Consider the following 20,191-nt stretch of genomic DNA (forward strand, 5'->3'; position numbering starts at 1 on the left):
CGATGAAGGATCGACGATATACTTCTAAGTCATGATGGTGTGTGACTTGGAGGGGAACTTGGAGGTGGTGGTGTTCCCATGCGCCTGCTGCCCTTGTCCTTCTAGGTGGTAGAGGTCGTGGGTTTGGGAGGTGCTGTCGAAGGAGCCTTGGTGAGTTGCTGCAGTGCATCTTGTAGATGGTACACACTGCAGCCACGGTACGCTGGTGGTGGAGGGAGTGAATGTTTTAGATGGTGGATGGGGTGCCAATCAAGCGGGCTGCTTTGTCCTGGATGGTGTCGAGCTTCTTGAGTGTTGTTGGAGCTGCACTCATCCAGGCAAGTGGAGAGTGTTCCATCACTCTCCTTACTTGTGCCCTGTAGATGGTGGAAAGGCTTTGGGGAGTCAGGAGGTGAGACACTTGCCACAGAATACCCAGCCTCTGACCTGCTCTTTTGCCACAGTATTTATGTGGCTGCTCCAGTTAAGTTTCTGGAATAAGTGCAAGTTGTTATTCTATATTTCTTATATAGTGCTGCAAGGAATTTTAGAAAACACAATTTTCCCAGTTGTGAAGCTGACGGTGATCAGCTACACTATGGCTACACCAAACCGTGACTGCACACTGAAATAAAGAGTAGATTGCCTTTCAAAAGCTAGGCTTTATTAACCTTAAAAAACCAGCAAGTACATGTTGAGCACCCAGTCTCAACCAAACTGTAGAACACTGAATTTAAGATGGCCACCACAGGTCACATGGAACCAACCAACCAATAAGTTTACAGCATATATCTCAAGGCAGGAAAACAGGCAACCAATTACAATGCTTCTTATAAAACAAGAATAATCACCACATTCACCCCTCCTTTTAAAATATACTTCAACCTAGGTAGCCTTTACAGTTTACAATTAGTTATTTATGACTAGAGCAATACATGTATAATGCCTTCAACAATTTTAAAATTTTACTATTAAATTATTAATTATTTTAAAAGTCCATTTTTAATCGGTCGACCGGATATCTTGTTCGTGTCGACCTTCTTAGCCTTGGTGGAGTTCCTTGCCCTCCCACACCAGGAGACACAGAAATATCTTCTGCAGGGAGGCTATCAATATCCCGATTATCAACGGTTTCCGAATTGGAAGTCCCATTAGAAGGTAGACTGGGAGGGTCATGAACATCCATCGGGGGCAGACTAAGAGAATTGTAAGTGTCTGCAATAGGATTGGAAATGTTCGTAGTATCTGTGACGACATCAACATTATCTGAATTATGGCTATTGTTAATGTCCTCAGGAGAGGGCTGGCCACCACAAGGAGCTAAGTCTTTAACTGAAACCGTACTTTCTTTCCCATCTTGGAATCGAATATGAGCATATTGGGAATTTGCCTCCAATAGCTCCACCTCCTCCACTAAAGGATCATACTTTGACAGTCTAACATGGCGTCGGAGCAGCACAGGTCCCTGCATAGTAAGCCATGAAGGTACCGAATATCCCGTAGTGGATCTCCGCGGATAGTTGAAGAGCCTTTCATGGGGGGTCACATTAGTAGCCGTTGAAAGCAATGATCTAATGGAATGCAGGGCATCAGGCAGTACCATTTCCCACTGTGTGTTCTTAAGGTTCCGGGATGTCAAAGCCAACATAACTGCCTTCCAGATCACCCCATTGTATCGTTTGCACTGTCCATTACCCTGGGGATTATACGGGGTAGTTCTGCTAGTAGAAATTCCCCGACTCTGGAGGTATTCCTTCAACTGGGAAGACATAAAAGAACTTCCCTGATCTGAATGGATATACGCAGGCATCCCAAAGATGACAAAAAGTTGAGTCAGACATTTAATAACTGTAGCAGCTGATACATCTGCACAAGGAAAAGCAAAAGGGAACCTTGAAAACTCATCCACAACAGTAAATATATATCGATTCTGAGTCGTTGAAGGAAGAGGCCCCTTAAAATCAATGCTCAGGTGTTCAAAGGGAGAAGTAGCCTTTATAAGATGAGCTCGTTGAGGCTTAAAGAAATTCGGTTTACACCGGGCGCAGACAGAGCATGACGAAGTCATCCGCTTGACGTCTTCAACTGAAAAGGGCAAATTCTTACTGCGTACGAAGTGTATCATCCTCGTAACACCAGGATGGCACAAAGCATTATGAAGATTAATAAGCGTATCTCCGTGAAGCACAGAACAATAAGCCCTCGACAGCGCATCAGCGGCAACATTATCCTTCCCCGGACGATAGACTATATCAAAATGGTAGCATGCCAACTCGATCCTCCACCTCATTATTTTATCATTCTTAATCTTTCCGAAATGTTTGACATCAAACATGAAGGACACAGATTTTTGGTCAGTTACTAATGTAAAATGTCGCCCAGATAAATAATGTCTCCATTTACGCAGTGCTTCTACTATTGCGTACGCCTCTTTCTCTATTGATGAATGTCTCTGCTCACTATTGCTCAGAGTACATGAGAAAAAGGCCACAGGTCTTCCATTTTGGTTCAGGGTAGCCCCAATTGCAAAATCGGAAGCGTCCGTCTCAATCACAAAGGGAACCTGCTCATCAATAGAATGCACAACTGCTCCAAGGATATCCTTTTTAAGATTATCAAAACACATCCTGGCCTCCCATGATAGAGGATATGTCGTAACCCGAATAAGGGGCCGGATCTTCTGCGAGAAGTTTGCAATCCAATTAGAATAATAAGAAAACAGTCCAACAACTCGTTGCAAGGCCTTAGAATTAGTAGGGCAAGGTAAATCAATCAGTGGTCGCAGCCGTTCTGGATCTGGTTTAATCTTGTTTCCCGAGATAATATACCCCAGTAAATTTACCTCGGTGGTCGAAAAGATACACTTCTCTTTATTGAAAGCTAAGCCAACTTTTTCCGCAACTTGAAGGAATCTTTCTAGATTAAAATCGTGCTCCACCCTTGATTTGCCACACACCGTGATGTCATCTAAATATGAAAAGGTGTCAGAGAGAGAGTTATCACTTATAAAAGCATCCATTGCCCGTTGAAAACAGGCGACACCGTTAGTAACACCGAATGGTACTCGGCAAAACTGGTACAGCTTTCCGCCAGCTTCAAATGCCGTATATGGTTTGTCCCTCTTAGCGATAGGAATCTGATGATAAGCACTCTTTAGATCAATAGTGCTAAAAACCTTATATTGAGATACTTTATTGATAAGCTCATCAATCTTAGGCAGGGGGTACGCATCTAATTGAGTATACCTGTTAATAGTTTGAGAGTAGTCTATCACCATTCGCTTCTTATGTCTCTCATTAGTGGTGACAACTACCTGTGCCCGCCAGGGTGAAAAACTAGGTTCAATGATTCCTTCCGATAAAAGACGTTGAACTTCAGAATTAATAAATTCTTTATCCTGACTGCTATACCTTCTTGACATGGTAGCAATTGGCTTACAATCCGGCATCAAATTGGAAAAAAGTGATAATGGAGAAATAAATAAAGAAGTTAATCCACAAATAGACAAAGGTGGCTTGGTTCCTCCGAAAGAAAGACTGAGGGACTCATGTAATTGAAGCACATCATGACCAATCAAAATGTCCGCACAGAGATTAGGCAGAACGGATAGGCGTATATCAGTATACGTATTACCTAGGAGAATTAATTTCACAAGGCAACAACCAGCTACTTGTGAGGTGAGAGTCGTCTGAGCCATACACACCTGATAGGAAACAGGCGAAATTTTCAAACGCTTCTCCCTCACAAACTGAAGACTTATAAAGCTCTCAGTACTGCCCGTATCTATAAGGGCCTTCACTTCTAAGATATCGTTCCATTATAGCAAAAGGTTAATAAATTGAAATAAAGAGTAGATTGCCTTTCAAAAGCTAGGCTTTATTAACCTTAAAAAACCAGCAAGTACATGTTGAGCACCCAGTCTCAACCAAACTGTAGAACACTGAATTTAAGATGGCCACCACAGGTCACATGGAATCAACTAACCAATAAGTTTACAGCATATATCTCAAGGCAGGAAAACAGGCAACCAATTACAATGCTTCTTATAAAACAAGAATAATCACCACACACACCCAGCTGGATTTAGACAAATTTCTTTGAACACTGATAAACTGAAGACCGGTTCTGTGTTTTTTTTTACTTCATTAAAGGCCAGGTAATTGACGCTTGGCTTTCGGCCACTGGTATATCAAAGTGAGTAGATGAAACAGAATTCTATACCAGCATCCAAATGGTTAGAAAAAGCCAACGGTTTCACTTGAAATCAAAGCCAATCTCAGTGTGGGCCCGAGCCACGCGGACCAGGAGGGTTTCAGCTTTGATCTCTGGCTTGTGTTGTGTTAGCTGAAGTCAGCTGGAGTGATGGTAAGGCTGCTACAGATGGTCTCAGTACTCTTGTGGGCTAGGAGAGGATAAGAGAACATCACCGGAATTGCGGGCGAACCAGAATTTAACGGCAGGACCTCATTTCGATTTTTTGTCTCCGTTTCCCGGCCGGCAGCCAGCCAGATTGAGAGGCTGGCTGGCTGGCTGGGAGGGGGGTGGGGTAGGCCTGTGGCACCAGGCCGCAGCCGGGGAGTGGAGAGGAGGACCTCGGGACGAGCATCGGCTCCCGGGGGACGTGGGGGTCGGGTCAGATTTCGGGGCAGTGGGGTCCGATCACGAAGCGGAGCGAGGTGGTCGGAAGAGGGGCCAATCTCGCCGGCAGTGGCCGTCGGGACTGATGTGGAGCTGGGAGGAGCACCCTTGTTCCTGCTGGCTCCACATGAATTTTTAAAAAAATATTAAAACTTCACCAGGTGTGGATGTGGTTTATTAACCGGCCGCCACCAAGAAAGGTTAAGCTCAGAGGAGCAGGCCTTACCCAGGACACCAACATAAGGGGCCTAGCGCCTGTTTTAGGCAGCCAACGTGGATGCCTGAAAAATCACCAACCCAGTTTCAGGTCGGACATGATTCGGGCGTCCTTAAGGTCGATTGTCTTTGAAGTTATGCCTTGTTGTGCCCATTTTATGCCTCTCCACCTCTCCTCCTTTAAGAGGCTCCTTAAAACCTACCTCTTTGACCGAGCACCTGTCCAAATATCTCTTTGCGTGGTTCGGTGTCAAATTTAGTTTGATAGTCGCTCCTGTAAAGCACCTTGGGACGTTTTACTACTTTAAAGGCGCTTTATTTATATGCAAGTTGTTGTTATTGTTGTAAGACGGACGCAACGAGGTCCAATTGCTACCCCATAGTCATTCTTTCTCCTCAGAGCCGCATTGCACCGTTACTTCTGGACACTCTATCCTCTGGAGACCACCATGAAGTACTGACTGAAGCAAAAGAGTTTTCTGTCTAATTAATATTTTAGACCACGCTTGTAGCAGATGGGTTCAGGAGATTCTCAAGTGTCTCCAGAGTGAGGTGCAAAAAAAGCATCAAACAGGCTGAGTTCTCAAGGATAGTGAACATGTTTCGGACAATCACCAGGAGCGCAGTCTCTGCTGTTCCTTTGTATTTCCTTTGACTCTACTGTGGTGAAAATTTTACAATGGACAGGAAACTAAATCATTTGATTTTATGGGGAAGATTTTCTTTTTCGTTGCGCTAGACAAGTTGATCGAGATTGATTGCTATGATTAGACAACAACTCCATTATCATTGTATCAGGCGACTACCAGGATGGCAGAAGGCGAACTAGATGGACCGTGGTCTTTTTTCGTCTCGCAATTCCTATGCTAGGTACAGTGAGGAAGCAATAGGGTCACAGACCCAGTCTGACCGGTCTCCAACCCCACAGCGTTGCCCCAGGGCTTACCAGGACTTCCCCCAAGTGATGTCACTGGGCTTGGACCTGCAGTGGTCGTTGGTCCAGTGCAACAATGTGAATGAGGGAGGGCAGGCGATGTTCCCAACTCTCCAGCCTCACTTCCCCCTGATTGTGCCCATGGGCCACCCAAAGAGAGAAGGGCCCCCAGAAAACCTGGAGGTGGATCTTGCGCTGAGACCTTCCACAGATCGGAGGGTTTAAGGGGGCCTCGGGAATGCCCCGAAGATATTTGAAATAGTCCCCCCTCTCCAACAGCAGCCGGAAGGTGATCAGGAGAACAGCTGCAGGCTTTTCTGGCCTGTAGTTGCACTTCTGTTGCTTCCCCTGATTCCAGTGCAAGGCTGTGCCAGGGAACAGGCCTCTACCAGGAAGGTGCCCAGGCCATGTGAATGACTCAGGCCAATTCCTCCCTTCATGGATACAGTTCACCTCCGGTATCTTACAATAGGTGGGGACTCAGAGAGGAACTTGGCCCATATATCTCAAAACCCAGCCAACTTTCACTCAGTTTCTCCCCCTCCTCTCCTGAAGGTGCTGATACACGCTGGGCTATGGTTCCATATCCACTTTTGGGAACTGCTCCTAGGTGGCCATTCTCCACATGTGAGCTGAGATAGTGAATGCCACTGGGCTATTCGGCTGTGGGTTATCACAGCTGAGCCCAATCCTGTCCTCGCTCAGGGTTGAATTTTGCTGGCGCTCAGAGGGTGGGTTTGGAGGCGGGTCAGCTGTCAAAATAGCAAAGATTGACAGCAGGTAGGAAACCCGCTGTCAACCCACCTCCACGTGAATCTCCCAGGTGTCTGGTCTGTCAGCGGAGAACTGACCCGACACCAAGCAGCGGGGGAGACAATTCAGATCATTAAATGGCTTGTTGACAGCCAATTTAATGCTATTTTGAGGCTACCTTGCAATTTTAATTGCTCCCCCATGGGTTACCCGCTGCTCGGGGAACATGCCAGCTCACCCTGGCGTGAGTTGAGTTTGCTCTGATGTATCTGATAAGCTGAGAGCTGCAGAAGTGGTATAAAGGATGCCATGTTGCAGGTGGTCAGTTTCAGAGCTCAGAAACTGTTGGTTACTGCATTTCTAATACATAGAGAGATTTCTTTAGCTTGCAAGTGTTTAGATCCAACTGTATGTCCAGTGGCACCTCATTGGAACAACCTCTATCACCATTGACAGATCGCTTCTGTCATCTCACCTGCAGCTGCTATCTATTGCAGCAACATCTGTGCCCTTGAAAAAATCGCACCTTGGTCCTCTGAATCCCTCCACGATCAGCCCCAACACCAACATCACCGGGCACACCTACATCACCAACCTTCTCCGCCATCACCTGATGCTGCACAGGACACAGGGCATCAGCCCCTGACAACATTGCTGCCCGGGAGGCCAGTGATGGCATCACCATGGCCAGATTTTCTTCACTTGATGCTGTAAACCCTGGCTGCCACATGATGCGCCAGGTTGACACCATCCCACACCAGCACCGTAAAGCATCACTTTAATATCCAAGCCATTCCATTCACACTTATCACTGTAGCGGGGAGGGGGGGCAGGGGCGGGGGGGAATTTATATCTCAACATTCACTGGAACTCAGTAAAACACCTCTCAAGGTGCGCACAGATCTGCCCAATAAGGTGAAATGTTGAAAATATAGATTTTGCTGCATGACAACACATTACCAGAAACTTCACATGAACATTGGCTAAACCTTTCAAGTGCCTACCCTTGTGTGTTGTTAGTTGGTATGCTTGCACTAGGATGAGGGTGAGTGTGAGGGGTGGCTAGTGAGATGGGGAAGTGATAATGTAGATCGAGAGTAAGGGATAGGTGGAGGTGCAAGGTAGGTTGGTGTGATTAAGGATGTGCAGGAGTAGGGTAGGGAAGGCAGAATAATGGGGATGTGATGAGTGGCACAGCAGGGTGAGTTTGAGTGTGGCATTGCAGTAACATTTCGTGATCTACTGAGATCATTGAAAGGCTGGCGCCACTGCAGCCAGGGACTCCTGTCGACATCCCTGCTCGTGTCCTCCTGTGCAATGTGCAAACAGACTGTGTTGATCTCCTGGGGAGGTCTCTTCCACCCATGGGAAGGGAAGAGAATCTCCCTGCGTGCTGTGACTCCCTCCATAAGCATATGGAGGGAGTCATGCGTGAGCCTGGGTGCAGGCGTGAGCCTGGGTGCAGGCGTGCACCTCTGTGCAGTGCTCGTCCGTGGTGGCAGCACCTCAATGCTGCAGAACACTGACAGCATAACTGTCAAAATCAATGTGGCCGTGGTCCCTTTAAGGAAGAGACCTCCCCAGGAGATCAACACAGTCTGTTTGCACATTGCACAGGAGGACACGAGCAGGGATGTCGTCAGGAGTCCCTGGCTGCAGTGGCGCCAGCCTTTCATTGATCTCAGTAGATCACGAAATGTTACTGCAATGCCACACTCAAACTCACCCTGCTGTGCCACTCATCACATCCCCATTATTCTGCCTTCCCTACCCTACTCCTGCACATCCTTAATCACACCAACACACCTTGCACCTCCACCCATCCCTCACTCTCTCATCAAATGACGTCATCAGACCCGCTTCCTGTTAATTGGCCAGGAACCTCACAGGGCGGGCTTAACAAGGACAATCTATGGAAAATCTCCTTGAGAGAGCAACTGCAGACGGGAGCGGGATTGGATACCGCCATCCAGCTCTCCCGTCGCCATCCCGCCTCCGCAGGGAAAATCCAGCCCTCGGTGTCCTCGGATATATGCCCTTTAACAGCAAGAGTCATTGGAGACCAATCATTCCTGCTCCTGCTGATATCAGCTAACCCAGCCCAGACAGAGTCTGAGTGGCTCAGTACCACACCAGCCAGTGGATTTACTGATTGGGGAATTTACTTTGCAAGCAAGGATAAAAAAACTTTTTTTTAAGTATCTACATTAAAGGGAGATCATTAAAAATTGAGCATCAAGAAAGCATCGCACACAACTGCTGAGTTGATAACTTAGTTACACCGTGATTTTTTCTGATGTGAATGACTTCACTGTGTTGAGTATCTAACAGCTGTGGATAAAATCTCTGCTTCAAATTTTTCAAGGATGTTGATGCACCTTTAAGGATTTTTGAGCGGTGGGGGGGTGGGAAAGAAAGAAAGACTCGCATTTATATAGCGCCTTTTATGATCTCCGGACGTCTCAAAGTGCTTTACAGCCAATGAAGTACTTTTTGAAGTGTAGTCACTGTTGTAATGTAGGAAACGCTGCAGCCAATTTGCGCACAAACAGCATTATGATAATGGCCAGATAATCTGGTTTTTGTGATGTTGAATGAGGGATAAGTATTGGCCAGGATAGTGGGGAGAACGTCCCTGCTCTTCTTCGAAATAGTGCCGTGGGATCTTTTACATCCACCTGAGAGAGCAGACTGGGCCTCGGTTTAACGTCTCATCCGAAAGACGGCACCTCCGACAGTGCAGCACTCCCTCAGTACTGCACTGGGAGTGTCAGCCTAGATTTTTATGCTCAAGTCTCTGGAGTGGGACTTGAACCCACAACCTTCTGACTCAGAGGCAAGAGTGCTGCCCACTGAGCCATGGCTGACACCCGTGGAGGGGGTCTGGGGGGGTGCAGTGGGGTAGGGGGAGGAGGAGGGAGGTGGTGGATAGCTGTGTGTTGTAGTGGGTTAGCAGGTTGACCTGGGTTTGAATTCAGCCCAGAATGATGAGGTGGTTGATGGTTGTGAGGAATCCTACATGACGTGGGTTTCGGCAGTATCAATCCAGTTCCTAATGAGCTCAGCCCATTGCATAAAATCACCTTTAACTTGGTGCAGAATTGGCACAGATCATAGTACGGCTGGTGTAAGAAATAGGAAATGACTGCAGGGGGGTGACAGCCATCACCTCTCCTACAGACACTGACCCTTGCTGAGGTCCAGTTGCACAGGTGCCAACCAGGCTGAGTCTGTTCTTACCCGGTGTCCATATGGATAGACTTTCCAACAGGGCTCACTTGCTAGATCAGGAGTGGTAAACCTGGTCCATTTTGCTGATCCCTAATCCACTGAAGCCTCAAATTTTGTCCCAGCTGAGGTCCACTATCTCAGCACAGACCAGAGATCAAACCTCGGATCTTCTTGGTCCTTATGGCTCAGTAACGCTCTGGGCCGCGCACTTACCCACAGAGCTAATGGGGAGCCCCTGCTTAATATACGATATGAGTACAATAAAATATAATACGGTATAATGAGGGTGGGTGTTCTGCGGCGAGTGGCTCACCTCCTGATCCCCCAAAGCCTCTCCACCACCTACAAGGCATAAGTCAGGAGCAATGTTCCTGTTCATTTTTTGGGGGGGGGGGCTCGGCCCCTGCGCATTCAAAATGGTTATCCCCATTGAAAAGTCGGCGAGCCGGCTGCGCGGGAGGTCCAGAGAGCCGCGCAGCTTAAAGGGCACATTGGTCAAGAGTGTGATGGAATACTCTCCACTTGCCTGGATGAGTGCAGCTGCAACAACACTCAAGAATCGCGACACCATCCAGGACAAAGCTGTCCACCCATCTACTTCCTTAAACACCCACTGATGTAAGGAAACTACTAGGCACTTGGTCTAAGCGTCAAACAAAGCTTTAATCAACTGTTTTACAACATGGAGGTTTAGTTGTGTCCTTCACGGTGGCATAGTGGTTAGCACTGTTGCCTCACAGCGCCAGGGACCCGGGTTCAAATCCGGCCTCGGGTGACTGTCTGTGTGGAGTTTGCACATTCTCCCCGTGTTTGCGTGGGTTTCCTCCGGGTGCTCCGGTTTCCTCCCACAGTCCAAAGATGTGCGGGTTAGGTTGATTGGCCATGATAAAAAAAAATTGACCCTTAGTGTTAGGGGGGATTAAATACGTGGGGTTATGGGGTTACGGGGATAGGGCTTGGGTGGGATGGCTGTCGGTGTAGGGACCGGGTGCTAGGGTTTGGATGATCAGCCATGATCTCGTTGAATGGCGGAGCAGGCTCGAAGGGCCGAATGGCCTACTCCTGCTCCTATCTTCTATGTTTCTATGTTTCACTAGTTCCTGTAAAAGAATGTCCTGCGCAAGCTGAGCCCGTGCCAGAGTATTTATACTCTCCCTGGACAGCGCCACCCGCAGTATTATTTCATAAGTCTTTCTTTCATGAATGACTGATTCATGTCACCCACTGCCTCCTCCACTGGCACACCGTGGCTGCAGTGTCTACTATCTGTAGGATGCACTGCAGCAACTTGCCAAGGCTCCTTCGACAACACCTCCCAAACCTGCGACTTCCACCACCTAGAAGGAGAAGGGGAACACCACCACGCCCAACTTCCCCTCCGAGTCACACATCATCCCGACTTGGACATATATCGCCATTCCTTCATCGTTGCTGAGTCAAAGTCCTGGGGCTCCCTACCTAACAACACTGTGGGAGCACCTTCAGCATGTGGACTGCAGCAGTTCAATAAGAAGGCCCACCAACACCTTCTCATGGACAACTAGAGATGGGCAATATATGCTGGTCTTGCCAGCGATGCTCATAACCCAAGAATGAATTAAAAATTTTTTTTAAATAGCATCCGCTGTGGTTCAGTTGATACCGCTCTTGCTTCTGCATCAGAAGGTCGTGGGTTCAAGTCCCAAATCAGAACCTGAATGTTAAAATCTAGGCCTACACTCCAGTGCAGTACTAAGGGTGTGCTGCATTGCCAGAGGTGCCATCCTTTGGATGAGATGTTGAACCAGGTTTCTGTCTGATTGTTAAGATGAATATTAACGGTCTCATGTATTTGAACAGGAGCAGGGAGGTCTCCTGGAGCCCTGGTCAACATTCCTCCCACCAGCAAACACCACCAAAGAAAAAGGATTCCTGTGTGTGGGATCTTACTGTGCACAACATTAACTGATGTGTTTGGTTACATAACAATAGTCACTGCACTCCAAAAATAATTCACTGTGTGAGGACAATTTGTGGTGATTATTTTATTAATCTTCTTATTACTGTTTCACAGGGTTGATAGTATATTTGGGAATGATGGTAGGCGCCTTCATCTGGGGCGGTCTGGCAGATAAAATGGGCAGAAGATATTGTCTGATCATTGCCCTCAGCATCAATGGAGTCTTTATCATCTTATCATCGTTTGTCCAGGGTTATGGCATCTTCCTGTTCTGCCGACTACTTTCAGGGATTGGGTAAGTGAATCGTATCTTTTGAAACAGGAGAATTAAAGTATGGTCATTGAGAGCCATCCTGGCTCTCTTGGTAGCTTTCTTGCCTCTGGGTTAAGACGCCCACACCAAGACTTGAATGCATAATGTAAGCTGACACTCCCGTGTAATACAGTGGAAGATGAAACCGAGGCGTTGTTCAGGTGGATTACATCGGATGTACGGCACAGAAACAAGCCATTCGGCCCAACCAGACCATGCCGGCATTTATGCTCCACTCGAGCCTCCTCCCGTCTTTCCTCATCTAAATCTATCAGCATAACCCTCTCTTCCTTTTCTCCCTCATATGCTTATCTAGCCTCCCCTTAAATGCATCTATACTATTCGCTTCAACCACTCCCTGTGGTAGTGAATTCCACATTCTCACCACTCTCTGGGTAAAGAGGTCTCTTCTGAATTCCCTATTGGATTTCTTGGTGACTATCTTATATTGATGGCCTCTAGTTTCGCTCTTCCCCACAAGTGGAAACCTTCTCTCTGTATCCACTCTATCAAAACCTTTCATAATTTTAAAGACCTCAATTAGGTCACCCCTCAGCCTTATTTTTCTCAAGCATGTTCATCCTTTCCTGATAGGTATACCCTCACATTTCTGGTATCATCCTCGTAAATCACACGCGGAAACAAACCCATCGATTATTCGCTCGTCCCCAGCTGCAGAGTGAGTGAGTGACAAAGCAACATAAAGGTTTACCTTAAGAGTGGTAATGGGAGGACGATAGGACTGATGTTTGGGAGCTCAATGGGACAAAGGGCTACCTTCACCTAAACTATCGTGTGAAATTATACAGCGAGTTGAAAGAATAGAATTCAGCTCAACGCTTGGGCTGACAGTGAGGTTCTCTTGTAGAACTTGTAAACAGACTGATTTTGCCAACTGGCACTTTGCTGCACATCCCAGTGACACTGTTTAGCATTGGGATGTCCCAATTACAAATTGCATGGCTTGGGTCAGCTGAGAATATCCCGAATCAACTCCCAGTGCTGATTTGGTATGAAGCGAAAGCAAAGACTCACTAAGCGGAGATCATGGGAGCACCATCAACACAAGGACCGCAGTGGTTCATGAAGAAGGCCCACTACTGTCTTTTCAGAGCAACCAGGGATGGACAATAAATACAGCCTTGTCAGCTTTGCCCACATCTCGAGGGCAAATAAAAACAAAATTCTAAAATTAAAATGTTCGGGAGAGAAATTTAAAATGGTAAATGCATTTCCCTACAAGAAATACCCCGATCATTGCATATTTTTAGTTTCCCTTTTTTACTCTTTCAAACTACGACAACATCTCTGCCCAGGTTGTGGTCCCCACATACAACCCTACAGTACCTTAATGTATAAACTCCCTCTGTCTACTCCCAGTGCGAGAATGTTGGCAACAACTGAAGTGAGGAGAATAATTATCAACACATCCGAATGAAACATATTTTTTTGGTGCCCTATATGATTTGATAAGAATCATTGAAGTTACAACATGGGAGGAGGCCATTCAGCCCACTGAACATGTGCCACTGCTAACTCTTCATACTCCTATCCCCATGGTTTTGTGGGCACCGCTCTGTGTGGTGCCGAGCCATATAGGCCGGAAGGACACAGGTTCGATCCTTGTTCTGTGTGCAATCAGCTGTTTTCAGCTATGGTGTTAGTAAAAAGAAAAAAGAAAGAATGTATTTATATAGCGCCTTTCATGACCACCGGACGTCCCAAAGCGCTTCACAGCCAATGAAGTACTTTTGGAGTGTAGTCACTGTTGTAATGTGGGAAACGCGGCAGCCAATTTGCACACAGCAAGCTCCCACAAACAGCAATATGATAATGACCAGATAATCTGTTTTAGTGATGTTGATTGAGGGATAAATATTGGCCAGGATACCAGGGATAACTCCCCTGCTCCTCTTCGAAATAGTGCATGGGATTTTTTACGCCACCTGAGAGGATAGACGGGGCCTCGGTTTAACATCTTATCAGAAAGACGGCACCTCTAACAGTGCAGCACTCCCTCAGCACTGTACTGGGAGTGTCAGCCTAGAAGGACTACAATTGGACTCAGCACCCCTGGGCGAGGAAGGAGAAGGGCCAGATATGGTTCTTGTTCCTGATTGCTATCTAGTGATTGCTGCTGGAAGTGCACGTGTGTAGATGTCAGATGAGGACAGGACGATGTCGACTGTAAACAATACCTCAACGCCTGGCTGGCATCGTCCTGTCCTGATCTGAGATCGACACGTGTGCACAGACCATATGCACATTCCTTGGTTGTTCTCCCTCCCGTTGACAAAGACCACCTCCAACCCCTCACACCCAAATCTTTTGTGTTGAGCAAAAATCTGATGGTGGTGGCTCTGCTTCTCCACCTAGTGCATTGCGGAATAGATGGGCGAGCATCACCCCATCTGTCATGTGTAAGAATGTTATAAACCTCTTCCCTTAACAAGATTTAGAACAATTTTATGTTCGGTGGTTCAACTTCTGCTTACAAGCCCCTGGTTTGAGCAGTCTGGACCTGGCCTGCTCGATTAGTTGTCAGATACTGATTGTTAAGGGACTGTCTCTAAACGACACACTCTCTTTTGCAGTCAGGGTGGGCCTATTTTTCACCTGCTTTCACAGTACTGGATCCTGCAGCCCGTTTTCTCATTTAACTGGGCTGTTCCTTAACTGACTGCACTTCTCACTCACCAGGTTTGTCTTCGGTGCAAGAGGTCGGAGGACCTTCTGGTAGGTCAGCCCCTGGGCTTGGCTATATTGGCCGTTCACAAGTCCAGGATGTGAGGGGTTGCCAGTCGGGATGCTTGTAACTGCTTGCCCATTTTTAGAATTTTAGTGCACGCAAGATGACCATGGAATATGACCACATGGTGCCCCACCAGTTTACTAGAAGAATAAAAGACTTGCATTTCTATAGCACCTTTCATGACCACCGGACGTCTCAAAGCGCTTTATAGCCAATGAAGTACTTTTGGAGTGTAGTCACTGATGTAATGTGGGAAATGCAGCAGCCAATTTGTGCACAGCAAGCTCCCACAAACAGCAATGTGATAATAGGAAACGTAGAACATAGAAAAATAGGAGCAGGAGTCGGCCATTCGGCCCTTTGAGCCTGCTCCGCCATTCAATATGATCATGGCTGATCCTCTATCTCAATACCATATTCCCCCTCTCTCCCCATACCCCTTGATGCCTTTTGCATCTAGAAATCTATCTATCGCCTTCACAGAATCACAGAATCACAGAATCTACAGTGCAGATAGAGGCCATTTCGGCCCATCGAGCCTGCACCGACACATATCCCACCCTATCCCCGTAACCCCACGTATTTAATCCCCTAACACTAAGGGTCAATTTATCATAGCCAAATCAGCCTAACCTGCACATCTTTGGACTGTGGGAGGAAACCGGAGCACCCGGAGGAAACCCACGCAGACACGGGGAGAATGTGCAAACTCCTTCTTAAATATATTCAGTGATTTGGCCTCCACAGCCTTCTGTGGTAGAGAATTCCACAAGTTCACCACCCTCTGAGTGAAGAAATTTCTCCTCATCTCAGTCCTAAATGTCCTACCCTGTATCCTGAAACTGTGACCCCTCATTCTCGACCCCCCCAGCCAGGGGAAACATCCTCTCTGCATCCAGGTTGTCTAGCCCTGTCATCCTTCTAAACTCTAGTGAATACAGGCCTAGTCAACCCAATCTCTCCTCATACGACAGTCCTGCCATCCCAGGAATCAGTCTGGTGAACCTTCGCTGCACTCCCTCTATGGCAAGTATATCCTTCCTTAGGTAAGGAGACCAAAACTGCACACAGTACTCCAGGTGTGGTCTCACCAAGGCCCTGTATAACTGTAGTAAGACATCCTTGCTCCTGTACTCAAATCCTCTTGCAATGAAGGCCAACATACCATTTGCCTTCCTAACTGCTTGCTGCACCTGCATGTTTGCTTTCAGTGACTGGTGTACAAGGGCATCCAGGTCCCTTTGTACATCAACATTTCCCAATCTATCACCATTTAAATAATACTCTGCCTTTCTGTTTTTTCTACCAAAGTGGATAACTTCACATTTATCCACGTTATACTGCATCTGCCATGTATTTGCCCACTCACTCAACTTGTCTAAATTGCCTTGAAGCCTCTTTGCATCCTCCTCACAACTCCCACTCCCACCTAGTTTCGTGTCGTCAGCAAACTTGGAAATATTACATTTGGTTCCCTCATCCAAATCATTGATATATATTGTGAATAGCTGGGGCCCAAGCACTGATCCCTGCTACCCCGAAAAAGACCCATTTATTCCTACTCTCTGTTTCCTGTCTGTTACCCAATTTTTAATCCATGCCAGTATATTACCCCCAATCCCATGTGCTTTAATTTTGCACACTAACCTCTTATGTGGGTCTTTATCAAAGGCCTTCTGAAAATCCAAATATGCCACATCCACTGGTTCTCCCTTACATCCTCAAAAAACTCCAGTAGGTTTGTCAAACACGATTTCCCTTTCATAAATCCATGTTGACTTTGTCTAATCCCGTTGATATTTTCTAAGTGTCCTGCTATCACATCCTTTTTAATAGACTCTAGCATTTTCCCTACTACTGATGTTAAGCTAACCGGTCTGTAGTTCCCTGTTTTCTCTCTCCCTCCTTTTTTAAATAGTGGGATTACATTTGCCACCCTCCAATCTGCAGGAACTGTTCCATAATCTATAGAATTTTGGAAGATGACAACCAATACATCCACTATTTCCATGGCTACCTCTTTTAGTACTCTGGGATGCAGATTATCAGGCCCTGGGGATTTATCGGCTTTCAGTCCCAAAATTTCTCCAGCACAATTTTTTTACTATAACTAATTTCCTTCTTCTCACTAGACCCTTAGTTTCCCAGCATTTCTGGAAAGTTATTTGTGTCCTCTTCCGTGAAGACAGAACCAAAGTATTTGTTTAATTGCTCCGCCATTTCCTTGTTCCCCATTATAAATTCTCCCATTTTTGACTGTAAGGGACCTACATTTGTCTTCACTAATCTTTTTCTTTTTACATACTTGTAGAAGCTTTTACAGTCTGCTTTTATGTTCCTTGCAAGTTTACTCTCATACTCTATTTTTCCCCTCTTAATCAATCTGCGCCAGAAAGGAATGTATAACTGTTGCAATTCATAATGACCAGATAATCTGTTGATTGAGGGATAAATATTGGCCAGGAGACAGCTCTTCTTCGAAATGATGCCATGGGATCTTTTTTATCTACTTGAGAGAGCAGACAGGGCCTTTGTTTAACGTCTCATCTGAAAGACAGCCCCTCTGACAGTGCCGCACTCCCTCAGTACTGCACTGGGGTATCAGCCTAGATTTTTGTGTTCAAGTTCCGTGGAGTGGGACTTGAACTGACAACCTTCTGATTCAGAGGGGAGAGTGCAACCAACTGAGCCACAGCTGACACTGTGAAGCTTTCTGTGACCATTTGGACATTAGAGGGGCTTGAGGACATTATTGATCTGACTTTGATGATCATTGTTTGAAATGATCTGATACGGATAGTTTGGGCAGACTGCGGGTTCATTTCATTAGTTGCACTGTTCCTTCCTCGAGGCACCAGTGGATGTCCCAGTGGGATTGGGCTTTGCGACTTCCTAAAGTAAGGGAACATCTATAAATGAGCATATCATAACAAATATTGGCTGCTCAAAAGATTTATAAATGTCCGCCATCATTCATTATCCTTTTAAAGCTCACCACTCCTGTTCTTTTGGTCTCAGGATGGTAGCCAATAGGAGGGGCCCTGATAACATGTGAAGGGAATGAATGAGAATGGGTCTGCGTCCTGCTGACGTCTCTCAGTCACCTCTTGTGTTCTGAAGCTTGCTCTCCTTTTTCTCTCTCTCAGTATCGGTGGCTCCATCCCCATCGTCTTCTCATATTTTTCCGAATTCTTGTCTCGCGAGAAGCGAGGGGAACACCTCAGCTGGCTTTGCATGTTCTGGATGATTGGTGGAATTTACGCATCAGTAATGGCCTGGAGCATCATCCCACATTACGGTAAGTGCCATGATCAGTTGGCTTCTGTATTTTTTTTGTTGGCCCATTCTGCATGTAAACATTGAGAGCAAACTTTTTTTTTGTGGAAGAAATCTTTTTATCTACAGATTCTTCCTTCAAGAAAACAAGAAAGAAATATTGTTATTTATGTAATACCTTGTCACGTGTCTTGGAGGCATCTCAAAGTGCTTCACAGTTAATGAATGACGTTGAAGTGCAGTGGCTGCTATGCAGGCAACCACAGCAGCCATTTTGTGGACAGCAGGATTCCACAAACAATGAGATGAAGTACCGATTAATCTTTTTTTTTGGTTGTGCTGGTTGAGGGAGGAATGTTGGCCAGGACTCTACACCCTGCTGTTCTTCAGATCGTGTCATGGGAACTTTGACATCCCACCTGAGCAAATGGAACTAACAAATGGGGCTTTGGTTTGATGTCTCATCCGAAGGGTAGCACCTCTGACAATGCAGCGCCCTCTCAGTGCGGTGCCAGCCTAGATTGTGTGTTCAAGCCTTGGAGTAGGGCTTGAAGCTAAGGGGCAGATTAACATACAGGCCTATTGGGCCCCCCTCTCTGCGCTCAGGGGCATCAGCCAAATATGGGGCTCCAACCAGGGGGTCCCATGCAAATGCGGGACTTCTGGTAAAACTCACCATATTGCAGAATACAGGAAACTTTCGATTAACCGGCCCCTAAATAACCGGAAATGTCGCTTAACCGGCAAAATTCAGGAGTCGGTTTCAGCTAACTTTTATAACTTTTATTACTTGCACAGCAACAAATTGAGGAAGGCAAGGGTTTGGCTGCAGCTGTTGCTAAGCTACAGAGACGCTTGCAACTTGTGGACGTTCTTCTGAAGCTGTTGCTAAGCAACAGGGTTTGTTGCTTCATACGTATCTTTCACTATAGCGTTCGGTTATCCAGAATTGTTGCTGAACCGGCACCACGTCGGTCCCGTCCGTGCCGGATACCAGAAAGTTTCCTGTAACGGCTGAATCAAAATATTTTGGTAAATTAACGAAAACTTAGCTAAAGCATCTTAGTTATCAAGATAGGCTAAAAGAGTTGGGACTCTATACCTTAGAGAAGTGTAGACTTAGGGGGGATCTGATTGAGGCTTATAAGATAATGAAGGGAATAGATTGTGTTCCAGCTGACAGTTTGTTTTAACTAAATAGGTTAGGGAGGACCACGGGTCACAAATTTAAGTTGTACAAGGCCAGATCTAGGTTAGAGGTCAGGAGGTGGTTCTTTTCCCAGAGAATAGTGGACCTCTGGAACAGGCCGCCGTGTCGTGCGGTGGACGCGGACTCGCTGAATTCCTTCGTGCGAGAGCTGGACCTCTTTCTGGCTGGGGCGGAGATCACCCCTTACAGAAGGGGTAGGTACCGCAGGCAATTCAGGGCCAGAGCGATCTCCTGGACTAGTTTCCATCGCCGAGATGGGCTGGAGATTTTTTCCCAAAATGGCCTGGGTTTTAAAAAATCTGGTTTTTTGCCTCTCCCAGGAGATCACATGGTCTCGGGTGGGGTGGGGAATGTAATACAGGAAACTCTTTGGTATCCGGCACCGATGGGGCCGGCGTGTTGCCGGTTGATCAAAAATTCTGGATGATGGAGAGGGTTATCTACCGAGGCTATTTTTAACAAAGTAAAATAAAAAATCAAGAAATGTGCAGTATACAGTAATTGGGTACTCACCTACAGAATGTTGTGTTAAATGGATGGTGGCAGAAGCTTGATTAAGTACAGTACTGCCAGTTGAGGGTAATGCAATGCAATGACTACCAGCAGCGTGGGAGACACACAGTACCTCTGTAAAATGGCTGATTGGAGGAGACTACCGGCAGCGCGGGAGAGTCAGACTCCTGTTACAGGGGTATTGAGGTGTTCGGACTTCTGACAGCGCCAAGAAGCCGAGTAGTGTCGGTTTGGAGAACTACCCCCACTGACTAACTCGTCCACCGCGGGAGACTCGGACTCAGCAACATTGCTGGTTATTGAAGTGTTGTTTTCGGAGTGAGAATTTTGCCGGTCAATAGAGAATTCCGGATATTTAGGTGCCGTTTAAACGTGAGTTTCCTGTATTGTGATACACAAGGTATCGCAATTGTGTGGGACAGGCTGAATGGACCAGA

General features: G+C 46.5%; 1 protein-coding gene across 3 annotated transcripts in view; it reads left to right on the forward strand.

Annotated features, from left to right (window-relative positions):
* LOC147099965 (synaptic vesicle glycoprotein 2B-like) overlaps positions 1-20,191 on the forward strand; it is a 199,840-nt gene that overhangs the window by 137,174 nt on the left and 42,475 nt on the right. For all 3 annotated transcript variants that reach the window (XM_085968509.1, XM_085968510.1, XM_085968512.1), the window contains exons 3-4: positions 11,805-11,985; positions 17,902-18,053. In XM_085968509.1, the coding sequence (XP_085824635.1) occupies positions 11,805-11,985; positions 17,902-18,053 (333 nt within the window). The remainder of the gene's footprint in view (positions 1-11,804; positions 11,986-17,901; positions 18,054-20,191) is intronic.

The sequence above is a fragment of the Somniosus microcephalus genome, chromosome 27, assembly GCF_052327205.1.
Source record: "Somniosus microcephalus isolate GS21.2 chromosome 27, FLI_Smic_1.0, whole genome shotgun sequence".
Taxonomy (NCBI): domain Eukaryota; kingdom Metazoa; phylum Chordata; class Chondrichthyes; order Squaliformes; family Somniosidae; genus Somniosus; species Somniosus microcephalus.